This window comes from Oryctolagus cuniculus, chromosome 11 (assembly GCF_964237555.1).
Source record: "Oryctolagus cuniculus chromosome 11, mOryCun1.1, whole genome shotgun sequence".
Lineage (NCBI taxonomy): Eukaryota > Metazoa > Chordata > Mammalia > Lagomorpha > Leporidae > Oryctolagus > Oryctolagus cuniculus.
The window spans coordinates 34,565,364-34,586,966 of NC_091442.1; the positions used below are offsets into that span (position 1 = coordinate 34,565,364).

Sequence of the window (21,603 nt, forward strand, 5' to 3'; positions counted from 1 at the left end):
GGACATCACAGAGAAAGAGATAAGCAGTATGAGCATCTGTCTGTCTGTCTCTGATCTCTCTTTTTCTCATATAAAGTCACCAAGATTTCATCATGGAGACTCTACTCTAAAGATCTAAACTACTCTTATTAACCTTCCAAAAATCTGACCTCTAAACACCACAATAGGATTAAGTTTTCATGCTTACTACCATTAACTTAGGACTTTTGAGTTTTAACTCCTGCATGAATTTGGGGCCAAATCATATTAGAGCCATAAATTCTACTGGTTATAGAAAGCCCACTAACAAAACTCTTAGGCTATGAAGGTGTGCTACCTTTCATTAAAAATGGAGGGCAGAACAAAGAACCCAGAGGATGGAGCCTGAAGGGACCATTCTTGTGCCTTGAAATTTAATCAGGGAGCTCCCAACTTCTGCAAGGCTGGGTTTCAGACAGTCTCAGGCCTTGCCTCATCCTCTAGCTTGAAAGAGAATTTTTACACCTGCTGTACTACTTGCTTGCGTATTACATGCTAGAAGGCTGGGAGAAAAGAATCTGTCTTCTTACTTCCAGCAGTCCACAGCTGGAGAAGATTTGTGCCTTGGCACCTGTACTCCACAGATTATATCCAAGGCCCCATTGCCACCCAATCCTGATCTAGATGTGGGAATTTATCTTTTGTGATGATTTACAATGGGATGAGACTTTGGGGCTCTTGGGCTGGGATGAATGCATTCTCATGGGAAATGTATATTGAGGACCAGAGTAGACAGCCCCCAGGCCCCCAGGGTGACTCCTCAGTGATTCAACCTCTTAATGCTCATATCTGTGTGTGATACCCACTCCATGTATGTGAGCAGGACCTGTGACTTGCTTCTAATCTATTATAGAATATAGCAAAGGGGATAAGCTGTCACTTCCACGGTTGTGATAAACGGCAAAGGGAGTGGCATGTCACTCTCACACTTAGCTTACATTATGTGGCAATAGTGACGAGATACCACTCTTTGATCACATACACAGAATTATTAGGATCCATACATAAATTCTGAGCAGATTATCTCTCCTTCTTCTACTGTCTTTAAGAAGTAAGCTGTCATAACTTCTATGGTTTCAAAGAAAAGAATTCTGCTGACATCCTAAAGAAGCTTGGAAGTAGATTCTTCCCCAGTTTAGTCCCAGAGAGAGTGGAAGCCAGCTTACCCTCCGATTACAGCCTGTGACACCTCAAGTGGAGGACCCAGTTTTGCCACACTTACATTCTGAAATTACAGAAATTCTGATAATAAATATGCTCTTTTAAGCCAATGAGTTTGTGAGAATTTTTCATTAAACCTTTAACCTTTTAGGTAACAATATTAAGCATCAATTCTGTTGAACCATGATATGCTGCTTGGGAATGCCTGAAATGACAGATTTATTATCAATGTAGAGGCAACAGAATAATGCTTCTACTTAAAATTTACATGGAAAAATGATAAAACTATAGGGTTTGACAGTTCCACCAAAGCAGTCTATGGCTGCCATCTTAGTGTCCCAATTTCTGTAAGATGCTAAACGAGAGATAAAATTAAATCTTTCAAGTTCCAAGCATGAGTGGGAGTCACAGAGAACCACATGCTTTTTTTCCCTTTTGATTTGGAAAGAAAGATTATTTTCAGTTAGGTCACCACTGCCAGGAGAGAAGAGCTGGGGCAAATAAAATGTCCCTGAGAGTGTCATTCCACTCTATAAAGAATTTTCCAGTTATCAAAGTGCAACCATTCTCAATTGATGAGTTCAGCTGTCAGGAGTTCAGTGTGGGCTACTCTACAGGAAACCAAAAGAGGACTGAACAGACACCTATGATCTGGGGATTTACACTGGACCTCAAATATGATTACCTTAGGGAGCAGTGAGGCCAGTGTGGGAAGAGAGAGTGAGCGGCCTGGATGGAAGCTTATTCATTTGCTTCTCAGCATTTACTCTCATTGATGGTTTCTGTTTAAATCATCTGCTAATCCACTTGCGAAGACTGTGTGGATTATATGTATAATGAAAGACTTTCCAAAGGCTCTGAATACTCTACCTGTAGAAAAGAAAGTTGTATGGCACTAACAATAGGAAATCATAGGTAGGTATCTAGAATGATATCCTTGCCAACTGTGAGAATTTATACACTAAATGTGGGCTTTCTAAAGGTTTGAATCAACCATTCCCTACCCACAGAAACACTATCTGACATTAACTTTTTCTGTGGCCTTGGGAAAAACCACTGTACCTACCTGAGTCTGTTGTTTCATATGTTAGAAGAAACAGCAGGGTTATGTAAGAAGGCAGAATTGTTTTTCTGACTGAGCACCATTTGTACATGTAACACTTTTTCTGCCCAACATAGCTTTATCATCAGGAGGTAGTGTGGTGTGGCAATTACAAACAGGGGTTTTAAAGTCATATAGGTTTAGGGTTTGCATCCTGGGCCTTTCCAGTTGCATGGGATGTTCAACAAATTATTTAACCTTACTGGGCTTTGCTTTCTTCACTTGAAAGCTGGAGCTAATATCACTCACATGAAAAGGCTGATGTAAAGCTAAATGAGACAGGGCATCCGTCAGTTGTCTGATTAGGTTGCCTAACAAACCACTCCCACATTCAGGGTCATACAATGAGGATAGGGCTGGAGGCACTCTGCTTCGGATTGCAGCATTCAAGTAGTGTGGGGTGACTCTGCTTTGGGCACCACAGACTCTTTTGGAATCACTGAACTATCCAAGTTATGTTCTGCTAATGATGACAGCAAAAGGGCAAAGGGAAACCCTTTGCTCACCTCATTCCTTTGGCCAAACAGGTCACATGACCAAGCTGACATTCCAAGGATGGGGAAGTGCTCAGTTCTTTATGAGACTGTGACAAGAGGAATGAAGAACTGAGTTCATTAATTCAATCTACTAGAGAGGATATACATGAAGCACCTATATATACATAGCTATACATAGTATCTGATACACAAGGTCATGACTGATCATGGACAACTCTGCAATGATATTGTTTTGCCAACCTTTTCCAGACTTGTCCTTTCTTTTGTTACTTTAGCCAAGAGGGAAATTTTCTTCTGCTCAAAAATACCACCACCCTTCTCACTGGTCTGTTATTACAAAATACATTTCTTTCCATGGGATTGTGATATTTTTCCCTGTACTTCCACCTAAAGAAAATATTTCCTGGGAAAGCACATAGTTATTGTTAACCCTTTAGGGAAGAAGAACACACAAAAGGAAGAAAGAAAGGGCATGGGGCAACCAAAAGCAGCTTGGTTTCTAATGTTAAAACTGAATTCTGGCCGGCGCCGAGGCTCAATAGGCTAATCCTCCACCTTGCGGCACTGGCACACCGGGTTCTAGTCCCGGTCGTGGCGCGGATTCTGTCCCGGTTGCCCCTCTTCCAGGCCAGATCTCTGCTATGGCCCGGGAGTGCAGTGGAGGATGGCCCAAGTGCTTGGGCCCTGCACCCCATGGGAGCCCAGGAGAAGTACCTGGCTCCTGCCTTCGGATCAGTGCAGTGTGCCAGCTGCAGCGCACCGGCCACAGCGGCCATTGGAAGATGAACCAATGGCAAAAGGAAGACCTTTCTCTCTGTCTCTCTCTCTCTCTCACTGTCCACTCTGCCTGTCAAAAATAAATAAATAAAAAAAAAACTGAATTCAACTTAAAAATTTGGTGGATTTGAACAAAGCAATGAATCATGATGAGTCAAGGTTTCTTCCTCTACATGACTGGGTTAAAGACATTCACTAGCCAGGATAGCCTTGTGGCACAATGGGTTAAGCTGTTGCCTGTGACACTGGCACCCCATATGAGCACAAGTTCAAGTCCTGCCTGGTTCTGTTCCCATCCAGCTCCCCTTCTAATGTTCCTAAAAAGGCAGTAGACAATGCCACAAATACCTGGGCCACTGCCATCCACATGGGAGACCCAGGTAGAGTTTCAGGGAACTGACTTCAGCCTGGTTCAGCCCTGGCCAATGCAACCATTTGGGCAGTAAGCCAGTGGATGGATGGCCTCTCTCTATCTCTCCTTGTCTCTGTGTAACTCTGCCTTTAAAATAAATAAAATACATCTTTAAAAAGTTATTCATTAGCTGTTGTAAGAATGCCACAAAATAATGAGTATTAAACAGTAGTAAGAGCAGCACTTTCTAAAATAATACCCAGTGTTTGATAACTGTATTCTTGATTTTAGGAAGGCCTGTTTCTGAGGATATTTCATCAGAAACTGCAGATCACGATAGATCTGCTGCCTGCTGTTCTCCCATACTAGCTTCTGCTCAGGGAGCAGAGCTGGGGAAAAACAAGCAATCTGAGGAAATCACAACTATGTATGTCCTGTGGCTGTGTGGGCTCGGCTCTAACCCTTCCTTCTTGGAGTTACAGTAGGAGACTGGAGTCACTGAATTGACACTGGGAAAGGCATTCTTTCTTTCTTTTTTTTTTTTTTTTTTTTTTTTTTTTTGACAGGCAGAGTGGACAGCGAGAGAGAGAGAGAGAGAGACAGAGAGAAAGGTCTTCCTTTTGCCGTTGGTTCACCCTCCAATGGCCGCTGTGGCCGGTGCGCTGCGGCCGGCACATCACGCTGATCCGAAGCTAGGAGCCAGGTGCTTCCCCTGGTCTCCCATGCGGGTGCAGGGCCCAAAGACTTGGGCCATCCTCCACTGCACTCCTGGGCCACAGCAGAGAGCTGACTGGAAGAGGAGCAACGGGGACAGAATCCGGCACCCCAAACAGGACTAGAACCTGGTGTGCCAGCACTGCAGGCAGAGGATTACCCTATTGAGTTGCAGCACCGGCCGGGAAAGGTATTTTGAACCCTGGAGGAGACATTCAGCAATTGACCTAATCATAGTTGTAAATAACTTTCCAGGATGCCCTATTACTGACAATTACACTAAAATATATATTTTGTTTATGCTTACCTTGGTCTTCAGGGTGACAAGTGATGCTAAACTCTTGGGAAGGAGTAGCTGGGAGCCTTTATTCATGGAGACCCAGTCTAATTTAACTGGGACACTGGCAGCTGCCTTTCAGCTCCAACTATTCTCTTTCCTTCCGAGCTGAGATGCAGCATCCATCCATTTGTGGTTACAGAACTACCACAAGGAGCTGTTGGGGACCTGGGGAAGGTGTGTGGTCAACAGTCTGCCCTGTTCAGGTTGGAAGAAGGGATGTATGCACCTGCTGTGAAAACTTGCCCTGGATGATGGGTTCTTCTTTTATACTGGAGTAACAACTAAGTTGCTTAAACTTAAGTTTGCTCCAAGTTTTGAAAGGGAATGTTAAGGTAGATTAAGTAAAATGCTGCAAAGCACTGGAGGGAAAAGAGATGGTATTTATAAATAAGAGGTTTATGTCAGTCCTTTTTTTTACTTTTTAAAAAATATGTATTTATTTAGTTGAAAGGTAGAGCTGAAGAGGGAGAGAGAGAGGAAGCCAGAGAGGGAGAAGAGGGAGGGGGAGAGGAGGGAGAAGAAGAAGGGGAGGGGGAGGAGGAGAGAGAGGGAGAGAGCTTCCATCTACTGGTTAATTGCCCAAATGGTTGTAATGGCTGGGGCTGGGCCAGGCTGAAATCAGGAGCCTGGAATTCTATCTGGATCTCCCATGTGGTTAGCAGGGGCCCAAGTACTTGGGGGCACCTTCTGTTGCTTTCCCAGGTGCATTAGCAGGGTGCTGGATCTTAAGTGGAGCAGCTCGGACTAGAACCATCACTTATATAGGATACTGGTGTTGTAGGTGGTGGCTTAGCCTGCTGCACTACAACACTGACCCCCAATGTTTGTTTACTTCTAAAGGAGAGAGAGGGGGTGGATGAGATAACAGACTGGCAGGACACATATCAAATAATAACCCATTATCATAGTAGAAGACTGCTTTTCAGAATTTTTCCAATTTGGTGGATCATAACAACAAAGAGACATAATAAATCTGGCTTTGGTTTTGTTTTTCTTTTCTTTGAAAACAAGATTACCTTCGCTTGTTGATCCTGATTTTAGACAAGCAAGAGAAGCTGGGGCCAGTCTCATGTTTTACTTTCCCTGTCTCTGGGGCAGGGGGATGATTAGAAAGGCAATACAGAATCTGGAAGCAGGGATCCCAGAAAGTGGGAGGGGCCAAAGTGTGAGAGTCCAGGTCTGTTGTACTCACAGGTTTGGCAAACATAGAAAGACTAGAGATAACTTAAACATAGGACTAACAGCCTGTCCCCCACAATGAAAGCCTGGGTTCTGATGTTTCAGATCAACTGGATGGACAGCACTGTGGTACTTTTGAAACAGTGTGTTGGAGCTGGGCTTTTAACATATAGGTAACATATCCAATAAGTTCCTCCCACTTTATAATTACATTGTGCTTTTCAAGGAAATCAAGGATCTTGATAACAAATACACCTTTCCTTCTGTGAGAAGTCTGGGTTTTTCTTAAATGCCTTTGACAATGACATGTTACAAGGACTTCCTGCTTCTCTTCGTGCCCATCTAATATCCTCCTACCACCTGCAGGGTTACACATCAATTGTTTGTACAATTGGTTGGTACACATTAAATGAACCAATTCATTGTGTAATAAAACAATTTCTTGATGAGACCTGTGCCCTTCATGTATGGAGTTTTAACAAACCCCAAATTTCTGAAATTTGTTTCAAAAGCCACTCCCCACCCCCACTAACACCTAGTCCCCACCTGTCCATCTGAGTACTCTCCCACTCTCTCTCTAGTACCCTCTGCTCCAGTCCCCCCAGGCCCAGGTCATCTATGTTTCCTTGAAACTCCCTACATTTGTTCCTGACAGAGTCTTTCACCAGTTCTTCCTTCTGCCTCTGAATTCACCCCCCGCCCCCCCAGGCTTCCCTGCCTAGTCTTCTCCTAGCTTGCCTGCTAGGTTCAGGGAAGTGCCCTGATGCGCACACAGATAGGCATTTAGAAATGGAAATAGGAGGCCTGGCTGAGTGAACAAAAGGGCATTGAATTTCATGTTTTAGGAAAGATGCTTCTATGCCCAACATCGTATTTTAGTAGAAATAGATCTTAAAGCAGCAGCCAGTAAAACCACACTGACTTGAGAGGATAAGAAAACCATGGGGAATCCGATCCATGAGTTTTAAGAGGGGAACTGGTAGAAGAAGATGAAAATAAAAGGAGAGAAGCCACTCAGTTCAGCAAAGGGTAGTGCGAGGCTTTCATGGTACTGGCTACAAAAGTCACCTCGGGGCAACCTGCATTCAGAATCACTGGTAGCTTCATTCAGCCAAGAGTATGGCAAACATCGGATACACAGTTGGAATTCCCAGATGGAAGCTCTCAGAGGGCGGGGGAGACACAAAAAGAAACAGTCCCTTTGCCTTAACTCAGACCAAGAAGAGTATGTCAGTGATGTGGCCATGAGAAGGAGCTTGTAAGGGAGCTTACCCTGGGTCAAAGGGAATGCCAGACAGTTGCCCTGTATGTCAGGAAAGCAGATTTCAAAAAACTTTTAAGGAAACAGAAAATTTCAAGCAAATAAGACCAAGGAAGATGACCTAACTCTAGACACTTAAATCCTGAATGAAAATTGTGCATAATGAAAAGGCAGACAGATAAGCAATTACAGGGGTACTGAGGCAGGCTCATTCTTCAGTGAATTTTCAACATAAACAGTGATAGAGGAGAAAACAAAACAGTTGTGTTTAAGGGCAAGGCAGCCAGTTCTGAAGATTTACCTGTCTTGATCTTACCTCTTTGCTTGAATAGGGTGATTTTTAATGCAATGGTCAAGGGAAGAAGACAAAAAGAAGAGATAGAACTTCTGCTAACATCAAAGTTAGCAAAGATGAAGTTTTGCTTGGGAATTCTCTGCGACTCTTCAATCCCACAAGGATAAAAAGAAGAGTGCTAGCTAGAGTGGCTTTGAAGGATAAATTAGCAAGGGGAAGATGAATAAAGACATAAATATTTAAATGACTTCAAAACTGCTGATTTAGAGAAATCCTATGCTATGATTTTAAAATGGATAGGGCTTTATGTTCAATAATCTTTAAGAAGGTTGTGAAGATTACCAGCAAATCAGAGAATACAAGAGTCTCTGTTTTCATTGCAAAAACAAAGTAGCAACAAAAACTCTGAGGAGTGTGTAAGGATCAAGTTGCTGAAGTCCTTAGTAATCAAATTTTATGTAATCCACAAGATAGTGATTCTCAAATTTTTTATCTCGGTGAGCTCTTAAAATTATTGAACACCCAAAACACATTGGATTATGTGATGCCTCTAAACATTTACCTTGCTTTGTATGAAAACTGAGAAATTTAAAATATAAGAATATAAATTTCATGATCTATTTGGCCTTAACCAGTGATATTATCACATCATACAGCTGCTGGAAAACTCTATACTCAGGAGAGAAAATAAAAAAGGAAAATGATACCTTAGTATTACTATGAAAATAGTTTCAATCTGGCAGATTCCCTGAAAGAGTTCAAGGAAACCTCTAGGGATCCCAAAATATACTTTAAAAACCATTGCAACAAAATTTCTCACCACAGGCCCAAGTAGACATGAACACTAATGTTTGTGACAATATTATCTGTAATAGCAAATACTTGACAATTTCCTTTAGTAATGCAATGGATAAATTGTAAAGGAAAAACAGAAACTATAGGGCAATATTAAAATAAATTTCCTATGTACATATTTGATTTGCATCTCAAAAATGTTATATAAAAATGCAAGTTTATTATATATAATCGGATGTCAGTATGATATCATCTATGTACTTAAAGGGCTGGGCCAGGCTGAAGCCAGGAGCCAGGAACTCTGTCTGTGTCTCCCCTGTGGGTTGTAGGGACCAAGAACTTGAACTGTCATCTAATGCCTCCCAAGGTATGCATCGTAAGGAAACTGGATTGGAAGCCAATGCAGGACTCAAACCAGGCACTCTGAAATAGGATGCAGGCTTCCCAAGCAGAGGCTTAATCTACTTTACTACAATGCCTACCCCAGTGTGAATCATTTAATACAATGTTAACATGCCAAATAATACTTCATAATATTATTGCCATATGAAAATCCAAACCAAACCTAAAGTAAGTATAGAGATGGATTATTTGTTCATTTTTGGTAAAAACCACCAAGGCTTTTAAATATCATCTTGTATTTCTGTTTTAGTATTTTTCAATCTATCTGGAGGCTGCTGCAAAAGGAAAAAGTGATCATTACGTTCCAGTTTCCGTCTACCTGGGACAGTGGTTATTAGATTATGTCCCACAACCATCAGTAGCATCAGCATCATCTGGGGGCTTGCAGAAATGCAAACAAAGAAGCCCACTTCACAGAGTCCATTGCTGAATCAGAATGTCTTGGTGTGGTCCAGGAACCTGGATTATAACAATGGTTCTCTAGGAAGTTCTGATGAAAGTCCAAGTTTGAGAACCAACGTATAAGAATAAACAAATGTGACCATTTGATGTACACTTTGTGCAATGTATCTAATTCCACAGTAATTTTGATAATATTTCTAATGATGTTCTAGTGTTTAAAATGATGTTAGATATGAAAAAAGGTTTTTCAAAGATATTTGCCAGATTTTTCAAGTGTTCTTCATCCTTTGGATGTATCTCTGCTTCTCAGATAAATAAAAATTAAGTATTTGTGATATAAGAAAATTAATTAAACTAATTATTTATAACATAAATATAATACATGAATATAATAAAATATTATGATATATTATAATTAATAATAAAAATTAATAAAAACAGAAGTGAAATGCAAATTCTTTCCAATCCTAGCTTTGTTTGAGATATGGCCCACATTATTATTTGGTTATTAGAGAAGTGTTAGACTTATCTTGTGTTAGAGAATTATCTCAATAATGGGCTATTGCCTAAATAGTAGAGTTGGTTAATTGGTCAGTTTCTATTGAGTATCAGTCAATACCCATTTTATTTTATTTTATTTTTTTATCTTTTATTTAATGAATATAAATTTCCAAAGTACGACTCATGTGTTACAATGGCTTCCCCCCCCATACCGTCCCTCCCACCCACAACCCTCCCCTTTCCCACTCCCTCTCCCCTTCCATTCACATCAAGATTCATTTTCGATTATCTTAATATACAGAAGATCAGCTTAGTATACCTTAAGTAAGTATTTCAACAGTTTGCTCCTACACAGAAACATAAAGTGAAAAATAATAGATGATTTTTTTTAAATGATGATGAAATCAGATCAGACCTATTGTCATGTTTAATCCCAGTGAGAGTCAAGTTGGGAATTGACAATTTCTTTTTTTTTTTTTTTACAGAAGATCAGTTTAGTGTACATTAAGTAAAGATTTCAATCGTTTGCACCCCATAGAAACACAAAGTGAAATATACTGTTTGAGTACTCGTTATAGCATTAAGCCTCAGTGTACAGCACATTAAGGACAGAGATCCTACATGAGGAGTAAGTGCACAGTGACTCCTGTTGTTGACTTTACAAATTGACACTCCTGTTTATGGCATCAGTAATCTCCCTATGCACCAGTTATGAGTTTCCAAGGCTATGGAAGCCCCTTGAGTTCTCCGACTCTTATCTTGTTTAGACACGGTCATAGTCAAAGTGGAGGTTCTCTCCTCCCTTCAGAGAAAGGCACCTCCCTCTTTGAAGACCTGTTCTTTCCACTGGGATCTCACTCACAGAGATCTTTTTGCCAGAGTGTCTTGGCTTTCCATGCCTGAAATACTCTCATGGGCTTTTCAGCCAGATCCGAGTGCCTTTAGGGCTGATTCTGAGGCCACAGTGCTATTTAGGACATCCGCCATTCTATGAGTCTGCTGAGTATCTCACTTCCCATGTTGGATCACTCTCCCCTTTATTTATTCTATCGGTTGGTGTTAGCAGATACTAGACTTGTTTATGTGCTCCCTTTGACTCTTAGTCCTTTCATTATGATCAATTGTGAACTGAAATTGATCACTTGGAATAGTGAGATGGCATTGGCACATGCCACCTTGATGGGATTGAATTGGAATCCCCTGGTAGTCAATACCCATTTTAAATGGGAGGCTCTTCTGTGCCTAATGATTTATCTCCATCTTTTGTGCATATAACATTCTAGCTTTCTGAAAAGCTTCAAAATCCTATCAGAAAATCAAACTCACAAGATGCAGATTTTAAAACTACATTGATCTTTGGGCAGAATAGGCTCCTATGTACAATACCAGAATATAATGACCAAGAGCATGAATGAATGATGAAATCAAATTCCAGTTTAGTCATTTCAGGTGATGTCTTACAAACATTTCCCATGATTTATCAGACTACTTCTTTGCATCAATTTAAAATACACATAGTTTTTTCACAGATGTCTACCAATACAATAAGCGGGAGAAGCATATGAACTTTCAGCTTTTTCTGGATTATAAAATTCTGGAATGACCTATAACATAATGATAAACTTCAACAATGTTTAATGCCCTTAGAGTTTTTGAATAATTTGTTTAAGGTAAATTATATCTGACTTTCGGGGCCAGCGCTGTGGTGCAGCGGGTTGAAGCCCTGGCCTGAAGCACTGGCATCCCATATGGGCGCTGGTTCTGGTCCTGGCTGCTCCTCTTCCAATCCAGCTCTCTGCAATGGCCTGGGAAAGCAGTGGAGGATGGCCCAGGTCCTTGGGCCCCTGCACCCATGTGGGAGACCTGGAGGAAGCTCCTGGCTCCTGGCTTCGGATTGGCACAGCTCTGGCCATTGCGGCCATCTGGGGAGTGAGCCAGTGGATGGAGGACCTCTCCTTTTCTCTCTCTCTGCCTCTCCTCTCTTTGTGTAACTAACTTTTGAGTAAATAAATAAATCTTAAAAAAATTATATCTGACTTCAGGAATCAAATATTTGCTTTTATTGAAAATAGCTCTCTATTAGGCTATGAAGACAAATTTAGTTATAGATAAATATTTATATATGTATATATAAATGAATATATGTAATTGTAAATATTATTTGTTAATGTTAACAATTGTTAGTACTAAATTTTACATAAAAGAAAAATTGATATATTTTGAGAATAAATGGTAAGCATCAAAAAGCTATCAAATGCAGTGTTAGAGGCTATTATTAATATTTAAAAGAGCACATGGGTAAAATTCTCCAATTTAAAGACTATCAAATACCATATAAAGCAGAAATACAAATTTCCTATTTTGTGATTACATTTTATATGTCTGATTTGTTAAAAAATCTCATACCCGAAAGCTGAGGTTCCTTTACGTGTGCTGCGATTTATAGTAAATAAACATTGCAATCTTTGAATAATTGTGAATAATCTGTGAAAAATACATGGTTTAGATACTTGATAGCTAGCTCATAAAGATGAGTGCCACAAATAAAAACATGCTTTTAAGCCACCCTATAGACAGTATCCTTGCATACCTTCATGGGCGCCAGCTGTATGGGGGTGATACAGGAAGGGTCCACCATGGGCTTCGGTCTGTTGGCAGTATCTGCTAACAGGCTGTGCCATTGCTGTGGAAGGCCGGTAAATTTCTGTTCTTGTGGATCAAACCCAGTATGAACTCTGTGCTCAAAGTTGGACGGGCCAGATATTTCAATCTTTTTCTTTTTCTTCCCAAACATGATGCCAAAACCTGGGAAATGGAAACAGAAAGCAGGCAGCTGTTTATCGTTTGCCAGCAGCAGAGCATAAGAAAATTACTGTTAATTCAGTTATCTCTTCAGTCATTCCTCTATGTAACAGTCACAAAACATGAAAGCTGGATTTTTCACCGTGTGTAGATCAGATCATTTCATTTGCAATCTTTTGTTCTCCCTTTAAACTTGCTGTCTGTAACATGGTTCCCAAGCAGTTCAAGGTGGAGGGTTTTGGAGATGTCATGTACTTCTACTTTCCCCCTTGTGCACCTGCAACCTGCCATGAAGATCTTACAGGTAGACAACACTTTCTCAGCCCCTGTCTTAGAAGGAGAGAGGCATGAAGCAGACACAAACCTGACTTCCAAGATCCGAGACCAGCCAAGCACAGCTGAGCCATAGGTAAGCCTCAGCTGACTCACAAGTGAAAAAGCAGTTTGCAGTAAAGCTACTGGGATTGTTAACTGGTTTCTTATGTGGTATTATCAAAGCAAAAACTGATGAGCACATAGAGAGAAGCATCTCAAAAGTGTGGTATGCATACGTGAAAAAATCAAATGTACGTGTACATGACAGGTTAATAATGAAATTCACCACCTAAAATTATAATTAGGATTAAACAAGTAAATATCTGTAAAGCACCTGGAAAATCATCTGGGACAAAGTAAGAGCTAGAAGTATTAACCATGCCTTCAGACAAATAAACAGTAAACTTGACTGACACTGCCTTTAGAGAAGAGAATCCAGGCAACAAGGCAGGGAGGGAGACTCACTTCTCATTGCACACTGTAATTAAAATTTTGTACAATATATTTTACTTGTTTGCAGTGGCACAGTTTACCTAGTTAAAACATTTCCAGGAGCAATACTCTCTTTAGAAAATAAGTAAAATAGGCAAAGTAATAACATTCTGTTATTAAATACTGGGTAGGGCACGTGTTAGCTGTGATCTTGGGTAATGGCTTTATATTCTCTCAATCTACTTGTTTATAAACAGGACAATAGGGGTCAGCTTGGAGCATTAGAAAACATGATGTTTTGGGGTAAATGTTGTTTTGTTGAGGAAGCCTTATCTCCATACTTAGGCCAGAATTTGTGTGTTATATGCTCCTGAATTACTAAGAGTGTATTCTTCATAGCATTTTGTACTTATGATTAATTAATTCCATGTAACTGTATGCTTTGTTTTCCCTACTTAAATGTAAGACTCATGAGAAGAACAGTGCTGCCTGGTTGTTCACTATTCCTTGACATTTCAGCTCAAGAAAAATTTGCTGAGGCTGGCGCTGTGGTATAGTTGGTTAAGCCACCGCCTGCAGCAGCAGCATCCCATATGTACAGTGGTTCATGTCTGGGCTGCTCCACTTCCAATGCAGTTCTCTGCTAATGTGCCCAGGAAATCAGAGGAAAATGGCCTGAGTACTTGGGCCCCTGAATACATGTAGATCCAGATGAAAGCTCCTGTCTCCTGACTTCAGTCTGGCCTAGCCCCAGCTCCAGCCATTGTGACCATTTGAGGAGTGAACCAGTGGATGGAAGATCTCTCTCTGCCTCTCTTTCTCTGTAACTCTGTGTTTCAAATAAGTAAATAAATCTCTTAAAAAAGAGAAGACTGAAAGGACTGAACAGGGCATTTATTCAGTAAATATCACATTAGGTCAGAGCTCCACAGATATTAACATCTTCCCTCACTCTCCCCTTTGCCTTCTCTATCTCTGTTCATCCTCCATTAAAACTTCTGTTTGCCCTTTAGCCATTTATCTCTGCTTGCCAACCAGTCTCTTCCTGCTGCCTTCTAGTTTCTCAAGATCATTTTCCATCCCCTGCCTGGATAAATATTTTCTCAAAAATGAGCAGATCATTCACAGCCTTAACCTTCCAGTCACCATCAAAATGTACTACACTCCTCTTGTTTGTTACTTTAGACTATTTTGGGAAAATAATGAAAGGCAACAGTGAAAAACTAATGAAAAGAGAATAAGGGCTCAAAATACCTTGATGTATTACTGTCCCTCTTGGAAACATAACTCTAATTTAAAAGCTTTAAAAACTTCTTTGCTAAAAGTCAATAAATAGATACAGGTCAGCTAATTTTAAACACTGGCCCTCTGCCCCTCACGCCACCCCAAACCCTAAAGTGTAAAGAAATAAAGGATCCCAGGTGTGGTAGACTGTTTCAGGAATGGTCCACAGTGTCCATGCCCTTGGGTAGGTCTCTCCCATACTGACTCTGGTTTCAGATATGTAATTTGCCATGGCCAATGTGACAAAAGAAACTATGATAGGGACATATAATGTGCTTGAACAGCAGGGCTTGTGCTTTTCTGTTTGTGGAATCTGAAGTTCACACGAAAACACAGCCAGGCGAGGACAAGAGATATTGCCTTCCCTTGTCATCCAGCCAACAACCAGCCAACACCCAGAAGCCAAACTGCCCAGCTAGCCACATGGGTGAGCCCTGTCAACACCAGCAGAAGACCTAGGTGAGCTGGACTCAAACATGCAAACACAAATACATGGTTGTTGCTTTAAACCACTATGTCTGGGAGTAGATCTTGCGCATAGAAAAATCTGACCAATAGTGTGGGGAGCAACTCAGACTAGACTAAGTTACTGGAATTAAGACTTATTCTATGCATCTGCTCTCCCACAATATGGCACTGGGAGAGGAGTAAACAGCTTCTACACAGCTGCCTCTCGCCAATTTGATTGACTGAGCTGCAGGAGCTGATCTTGCTCCTGATTGGAGGAGAGCAGTGTACTCGGCGTGTGGGTAGCAGAGTTGGGATTGGTGGAAGAGGACTATAAAGGAGGAGAGAGACGGCATGCACCAGGAACATCTAAGGGGAACATCTGAAGGAACACCTGAGCAGCCTCCGAGAGAGCCGGCCGGCGGTGTGCCGCTCCCCCGCGGAAGTGGGGAAAGTGGCAGGGGGGCCCGCCCCTCCACGGAGGTGGAAGGGTCGGTAGCCAACCCAGGAAGAACCAGCAGCAAACCCGGGGAGGGCCGAGCAGACAAAAGAACAGCGCAGGGTCCTGTGTCGTTCCTCCACGAAGACGGGGAGCGACATAATGGTGCCGTGACTCGGATATGAAGCCTAGGCAGGGTTTAGTGTCATTCCTCCATGAAGAGGGGGAGCGACACAATAGCAAACACCTGGTTGTCATCCTACACCTTGCATTTTCAGATGCTCATCATTTTTCTCTTTGAATTTTAGCTGCCTCAAAGTTTCAAGCGACAATATTTGATCTGGGTATTAATATTGGGCTGTTACACAATTGCGTTAGCTCAAAGTAATCTTGATTGTGATACTAACTGGTTAGTTGAAGTTCTGAAATGTTTTCAGTAGTAGGAAATTACTCCAATAAGTGGCTTTGTATATCATCTCCCAGTATTATTTAGTAAACATCAAAATATAATTTAGTCATCTGTTGGCTGAGTTCACTTGGCATTTTATAAATTTCAGCTATCACTACTTAAACAGAAATTATTTCTGAAAAATCATATGAGAAGTGATTTTTTGCTTGTATATATACATCAGCAAGAACTGAGAATGCTAGGCCAAATATTTTTAGAAGCACAAATAAAATTATCTTACTATTCCCTTCCTGATTGTGAATTTCCCAGTAGTTGTTATGCCATTCAAGTGAGAGAATAAGAAAAAAATCAATGAATTGTTCCTGTTTATTTTTTAAAGATTTAAAATTTAAAGATTTAAAATTCAGTGAGCCAGTTCAAGTCCCAGCTGTTCTGCTTCTGATCCAGCTTCCTGCTAACATGCCTGGGAAAGCAGCAGATGATGGGCCCAGGTGATTTGGCCCCTGCTACCCATGTAGGAGACCAGGATGGAGTTGTTGGTTCTGGATTCAGCCTATCCCTGGGGAGTGAACCAGCAAATACAAAATCTCTCTCCTTCTCTTGCTCTGCTTTTCAAATAAACAGACACATAAATAAATCTTACAAAAGATTCCTGTGAAGTATGTGCTTGATTGAATGCAGAGACAGAATCTCCAAGATGGGTAGTGAGATTCTACCAGCAGTGGCTCCTAGCTTGTTAGTAGTGAAGAAGCCTCTCCTTGAGTGAAAGACAGGGCCCAGTGCCATTTAGCACTGTGCAGCCAAGGGATAGCAAGCAAGGAAGTCAGGCTGTGTTTGGTGGCTTATTTCTTCTCTCTCACGTGTCCATACTTAGTCTGTACCTGGTATGGGATTAATGCTCAGTATGTATCATCTCACACTCTCCATAACCCTATAGCAAAGTTTATAGGAAAAGATCAACCCTAAGTTTGATAATTGACTAGCAGGACTCACAGACCTCTCAAGTTTAGTTTAAATCTTTCTCTGCTCAAATGCTTTTCCGTACATAGTTCATGGGAACCTAACCCAAGTTGTAAACAGCATGTCACCTACTCTTGTAACAAGTAGCTGAGTGTCAGCCAATCACAAGCAGCCAACTGTTCAAACTGTGTTCAAATAACACAGACTTGAACTGTAACCAATCATGCTGTTTTTGAACCTCATTTCCATTTTCTGTATATCACTTATTTTTTGCTGGCTATAAATATAAACTTTCCGTGTGGTCATGGTTGGGTGGCATTCTGAACTATGAAGCAGCCCAACTGTTGCTTAATTCCTGAACTGCAAGTAAGGCCAATTAAGATCCACAAAACTAGGTGTGCTATGATTCGATATTTTAATAGACTCAGCAAATATTCACACTAATGACAATGATTTATTACAATAAAATGAAAAGAAACTACCAAGGGGAAAAGGGGCATGGGAAAAAGTCCGAAGGAAACCAGATACAAGATTTCAAAGGTCTTCTCCCAGTGGATTTATTCAGGACATAATCCTTTCCCCCACTCAATATTGACTTCTGACAACATATGTGAAATGCTCTCTACCAGGGAAGCCCATTAGAAATTGCCTGAAGGGGCTGGTGCTAAGGTGTAGTGGGTAAAGCCTACTCATGCAGTGCCGGCATCCCATATGGGTGCCGGTTCAAGTCCCGGCCGCTCCACTTCCAATCCAGCTCTCTGCTGTGGCCTGGGAAAGCAGTAGAAGATGGCCCAAGTCCTTGGGCCTCTGCACCCACATGGGAGACACAGAAGAAGCTTCTGGTTTGGATTGGCAAAGCTCCAACTGTTGTGGCCATCTGGGGAGTGAACCAGCAGATGGAAGAGCTCTCTTTATCTCCCTCTCTCTTTCTCTCTGCCTCCGCCTCTCTGTAACTCTGCCTTTCAAATAAATTAATTAAAAAAAAAAAGGAAACTGCCTGAAAATTATTTGGTACTGGCTGCATAAGCACCCTCTACCTTGTCTGTACCAAAATTTCAGAGTCCAGAAGGAAAGCAGGGGTTCAGCATAAACCATGCTGCTTGCATAAGTGGTGTAGGCAGCACGAGCCATTTTTATCAGAGAATGCTGGGAATCATCCTACAATCCAAGTTCCCAGATGGCAACCAAGGACAAGCCCAGCAAACAGGCTTTTCTAAGAGTTACAGAGGAATCAACATTCCTGTGAAGCACACATTTGACTAAATGCAGAGACAGACTTTCTAAGATGGACGCAGTCTCAAGCCTGCTATATTACACCTTCTGCACAGGACTGTTATTATCACCCCCATTTCACAGAAGAAGAAACAGATGCTCAGAGCCCAGGCTACAAACTGGCAAAACTGGAGACTCGGAACCTCAAAGCACATGCTCTTAATCACTGGGCCGTATACCATGGCCTTGCACTTACCTTCTCTGCCAGATACCGCCTCTTACCCTCCTGGGAACCCTACTGGTGGACATGGTGAGCTCCAACAAAGGTAACCATTAGATTCTTTAATGCTGTTCCCTGTCTCTCTAGAAAAACCCCCTTTTAAGAAACTACAGACTGAAGCTGAGAACATAAAGGCTGAAGGGTTGCTTACTCTGCCAGGAGCTCTGACGATAACTGTGTAGAACCCACAGAAAACCAGGGCATGGAAAGCCTCATTCTGCTTCAGAGTTCCAGCATACTTACTTACTTCCAGAATAGTTAAATAACCATATTTCTTTTCTTTAAGATTTTATTTACTTATTTGAGAGGTGCAATTACAAAGAGAGGGAAAAACAGAGAGAGAGGTCTTCCATATGCTAGTTCACTCCCCAGATGGCTGCAAACAGTTGAAGCTGGGCCAGGAAATTTTTCCGGGTCTCCCACTTGGGTGCAGGCGCCCAAGCACTTGGGCCATCTTCCACTGCTTTTCCAGGCCACAGCAGAGAGCTGGATCAGAAGAGGAGCAGCTGGGACACTAATCGGTACCCCTATGGGATGCCAGCACTGAAGGCAGAGGCTTAGTCCACTATGCCATAGCACCAGCCCCAGTAGTCCTCTTTCAATACAGGAAAGTCACCACAGGTTTACAATTAGGAATTTCATCTTTTTGTTTCAGTCAGCATTAAACATACACATGAACACTTGCCTGCTAGTTTGACACAGCATGAACTAAAGTGTTCTTCCTGGGAAAACCAGCTGTGTGAAAGGTAAAGTTTTTGGTGAGTGCAATAGGGGAAGAATTTGTTCCTCAGTCAAATATGTTTGGGAGGCAATAGGTTACAGAAATTTCCTTTGTGGAGCTTCTTGGGGTCTTTGTTATGCTAATATGTGGTTATGTTCCTAGAGGAGGATGCTAAGCAAATCCCGGAATCTTTGTTTCTGAAAACCTTTTGCAAAAACCTACATGGGGCCAGCATGTGGCATAGCTGGTGAAGCAGCAGCCTGTGACACTGGCATCCCATATGGGTGCCAGTTTGAGTCCCAGCTGCTCCACTTCCAGTGTATCTCCCTGCAATTGCCCCTGGGCAAGCATTGGAGGATGGCCCCAAGTGCTTGGGACCCACCACCCATGTAATAGATGTGGAAGAAGCTCCTGGCTTCTGGATTCACAGCCTGGTCTAGCCCTGGCCATTGTGGGCATTTGGGGAGTGAACCAGCGAATAGAAGATCTCTCTCTGTCTCTCTTTCTCTCTGTGTAGCTCTGGAAGTGGAGCAGCCGGGACTTGAACCGGCACCCATATGGGATGTCGGCACTGTATGCAGAGGCTTTACCCACTATACCTCAAATAAATTTTAAATAAAATTTTAAAACCCTCAGAATCCTGCTTTGATGGATGGCTTTGGTCACCATGTGTTCTTATTCTGAACCAAGAGACCAAAGTCAAGCCAAATCCCCAGACTCCAATGCCCTGCTTATCCTCTGACATCTTTCTGGTAATCGCTGCACTCAACCTGATTTAAAGGACAGTGCAGCACCAATCCTGTCTTACAGGTGTTCAGCTTTAAGGACTGAGGCTATACTGAGTATAAAAGCTCCTGGTCGCCGGTGCCGCGGCTCACTAGGCTAATCCTCCGCCTTGCGGCGCCGGCACACCGGGTTCTAGTCCCGGTCGGGGTGCTGGATTCTGTCCCGGTTGCCCCTCTTCCAGGCCAACTCTCTGCTGTGGCCAGGGAGTGCAGTGGAGGATGGCCCAAGTGCTTGGGCCCTGCACCCCATGGGAGACCAGGAGAAGCACCTGGCTCCTGCCTTCGGATCAGCGCGGTGTGCCGGCCGCATTGTGCCAGCCGTGGCGGCCATTGGAGGGTGAACCAACGGCAAAGGAAGACCTTTCTCTCTGTCTCTCTCTCTCACTGTCCACTCTGCCTGTCAAAAAAAAAAAAAAAGCTCCTGGTGCATTTTCTAACTCAAGTCTCAGTTTGGATAATGAGCAGGAATTTAAAGGAATAGAAGGCAAGAGAAGCAGCACCTGATGCCACTTGAGTTAGCTTGGCATAGTGACATACCACCTTGTTAGGGACCAGAAGAAACTACTTACACTATTTTTACTCAGGACTCGTCATACACCAGACACTTCTGCACGTATAAACTCACATACATGCTTCACAGTCACTTATATTTCAAGGACTATTATTGTCACCACTCACAGAAAATGAAACTGAGGCCCAGAGAAGTTAAAGAATGTGACCAAGTTTGCACAAGCAGGAAGAATCTGAAGTGGGATTCAGCCCCACACAGGCCAGCTCCTGAGCGAGGTTGTTACAGCATGTGCCACTGCTTGAATACTGCTTCAGCTCTGCCATGTGATATGCCCCCGGGCCCTGGCAGCCTCCCTGAAATTGGATGGCCTCCTCTGTAAATGGAGATGACTCCAGATTTGTCTAGCGCCTTGCAACAGTCAGGGAAACTAAATGAGATATTGAAGAAACTCTTTGAAAATAGCACAACAGTCATGCCCCTAGCTAACAAGAAGTGCTTATTTCCTGGCACCAGACATTCTCTGGGTTCAGTGTGGTGGCCATTCTCTGATAGAATTTTCACAATTCTGTGAGGTAGTTACCTTCATTGTACAGGTGTGGGAAGTGAAGCTTAGGGACATCAAACAATCTTATTTTTCCAGGCTGCATGGTTAACAGAAAGCAGAAATGGATTTGCATCAAAGTCTACCTAACTCCAGATGTTGTTCTTATAGGTGGTTGTGATGTGTGTTTTGCTGTGGTATGATTCTTGTGAATCTAAGTAAATTGATATTTTAATTAGGGTTCATATGACTATGCTTCAACAGTGCCAGCTCCATTTTGAACTTTCTTCTTGTAATAATGCAATAACTGAGACAAGCGATCGGTGAATAGCAAGGAGGCCCCTACTTCACACAGGTTGACTAATAGCCACATGGACAAGTGTGTGCCCATATGCAAATGAGATTGTCTGGGTCTAGGACTTCTGCTTCCAAGGCTGACAACTCAAGCTAAGACAGTACCCCTTCTGGAGACATCAGTACTAGTGTCTGCAAATTGCCATCTGAGCTACATCTCCCCATAACTCCACTCTCTGAGGATATTCACTCTGAAAAGATATCAGTCCCTGGAGGCTCTGCGGCAGTGAAGGCCCCTTGACTGCATCGCTGATGGCTTGATGGCGATCTGCAACCATTGAGCACCACCCTGAAGGGAATTATTTTTCCAGACCA

At 42.2% G+C, this 21,603-nt stretch overlaps 1 protein-coding gene across 1 annotated transcript in view; it reads right to left on the bottom strand.

The window, feature by feature from the left end:
- PAK5 (p21 (RAC1) activated kinase 5) overlaps positions 1–21,603 on the bottom strand; it is a 313,813-nt gene that overhangs the window by 95,939 nt on the left and 196,271 nt on the right. Inside the window, exon 3 of the mRNA XM_002710976.5 lies at positions 12,387–12,601. Coding sequence (XP_002711022.1) covers positions 12,387–12,590 — 204 coding nt within the window. The 5' untranslated portion in view covers positions 12,591–12,601. The remainder of the gene's footprint in view (positions 1–12,386; positions 12,602–21,603) is intronic.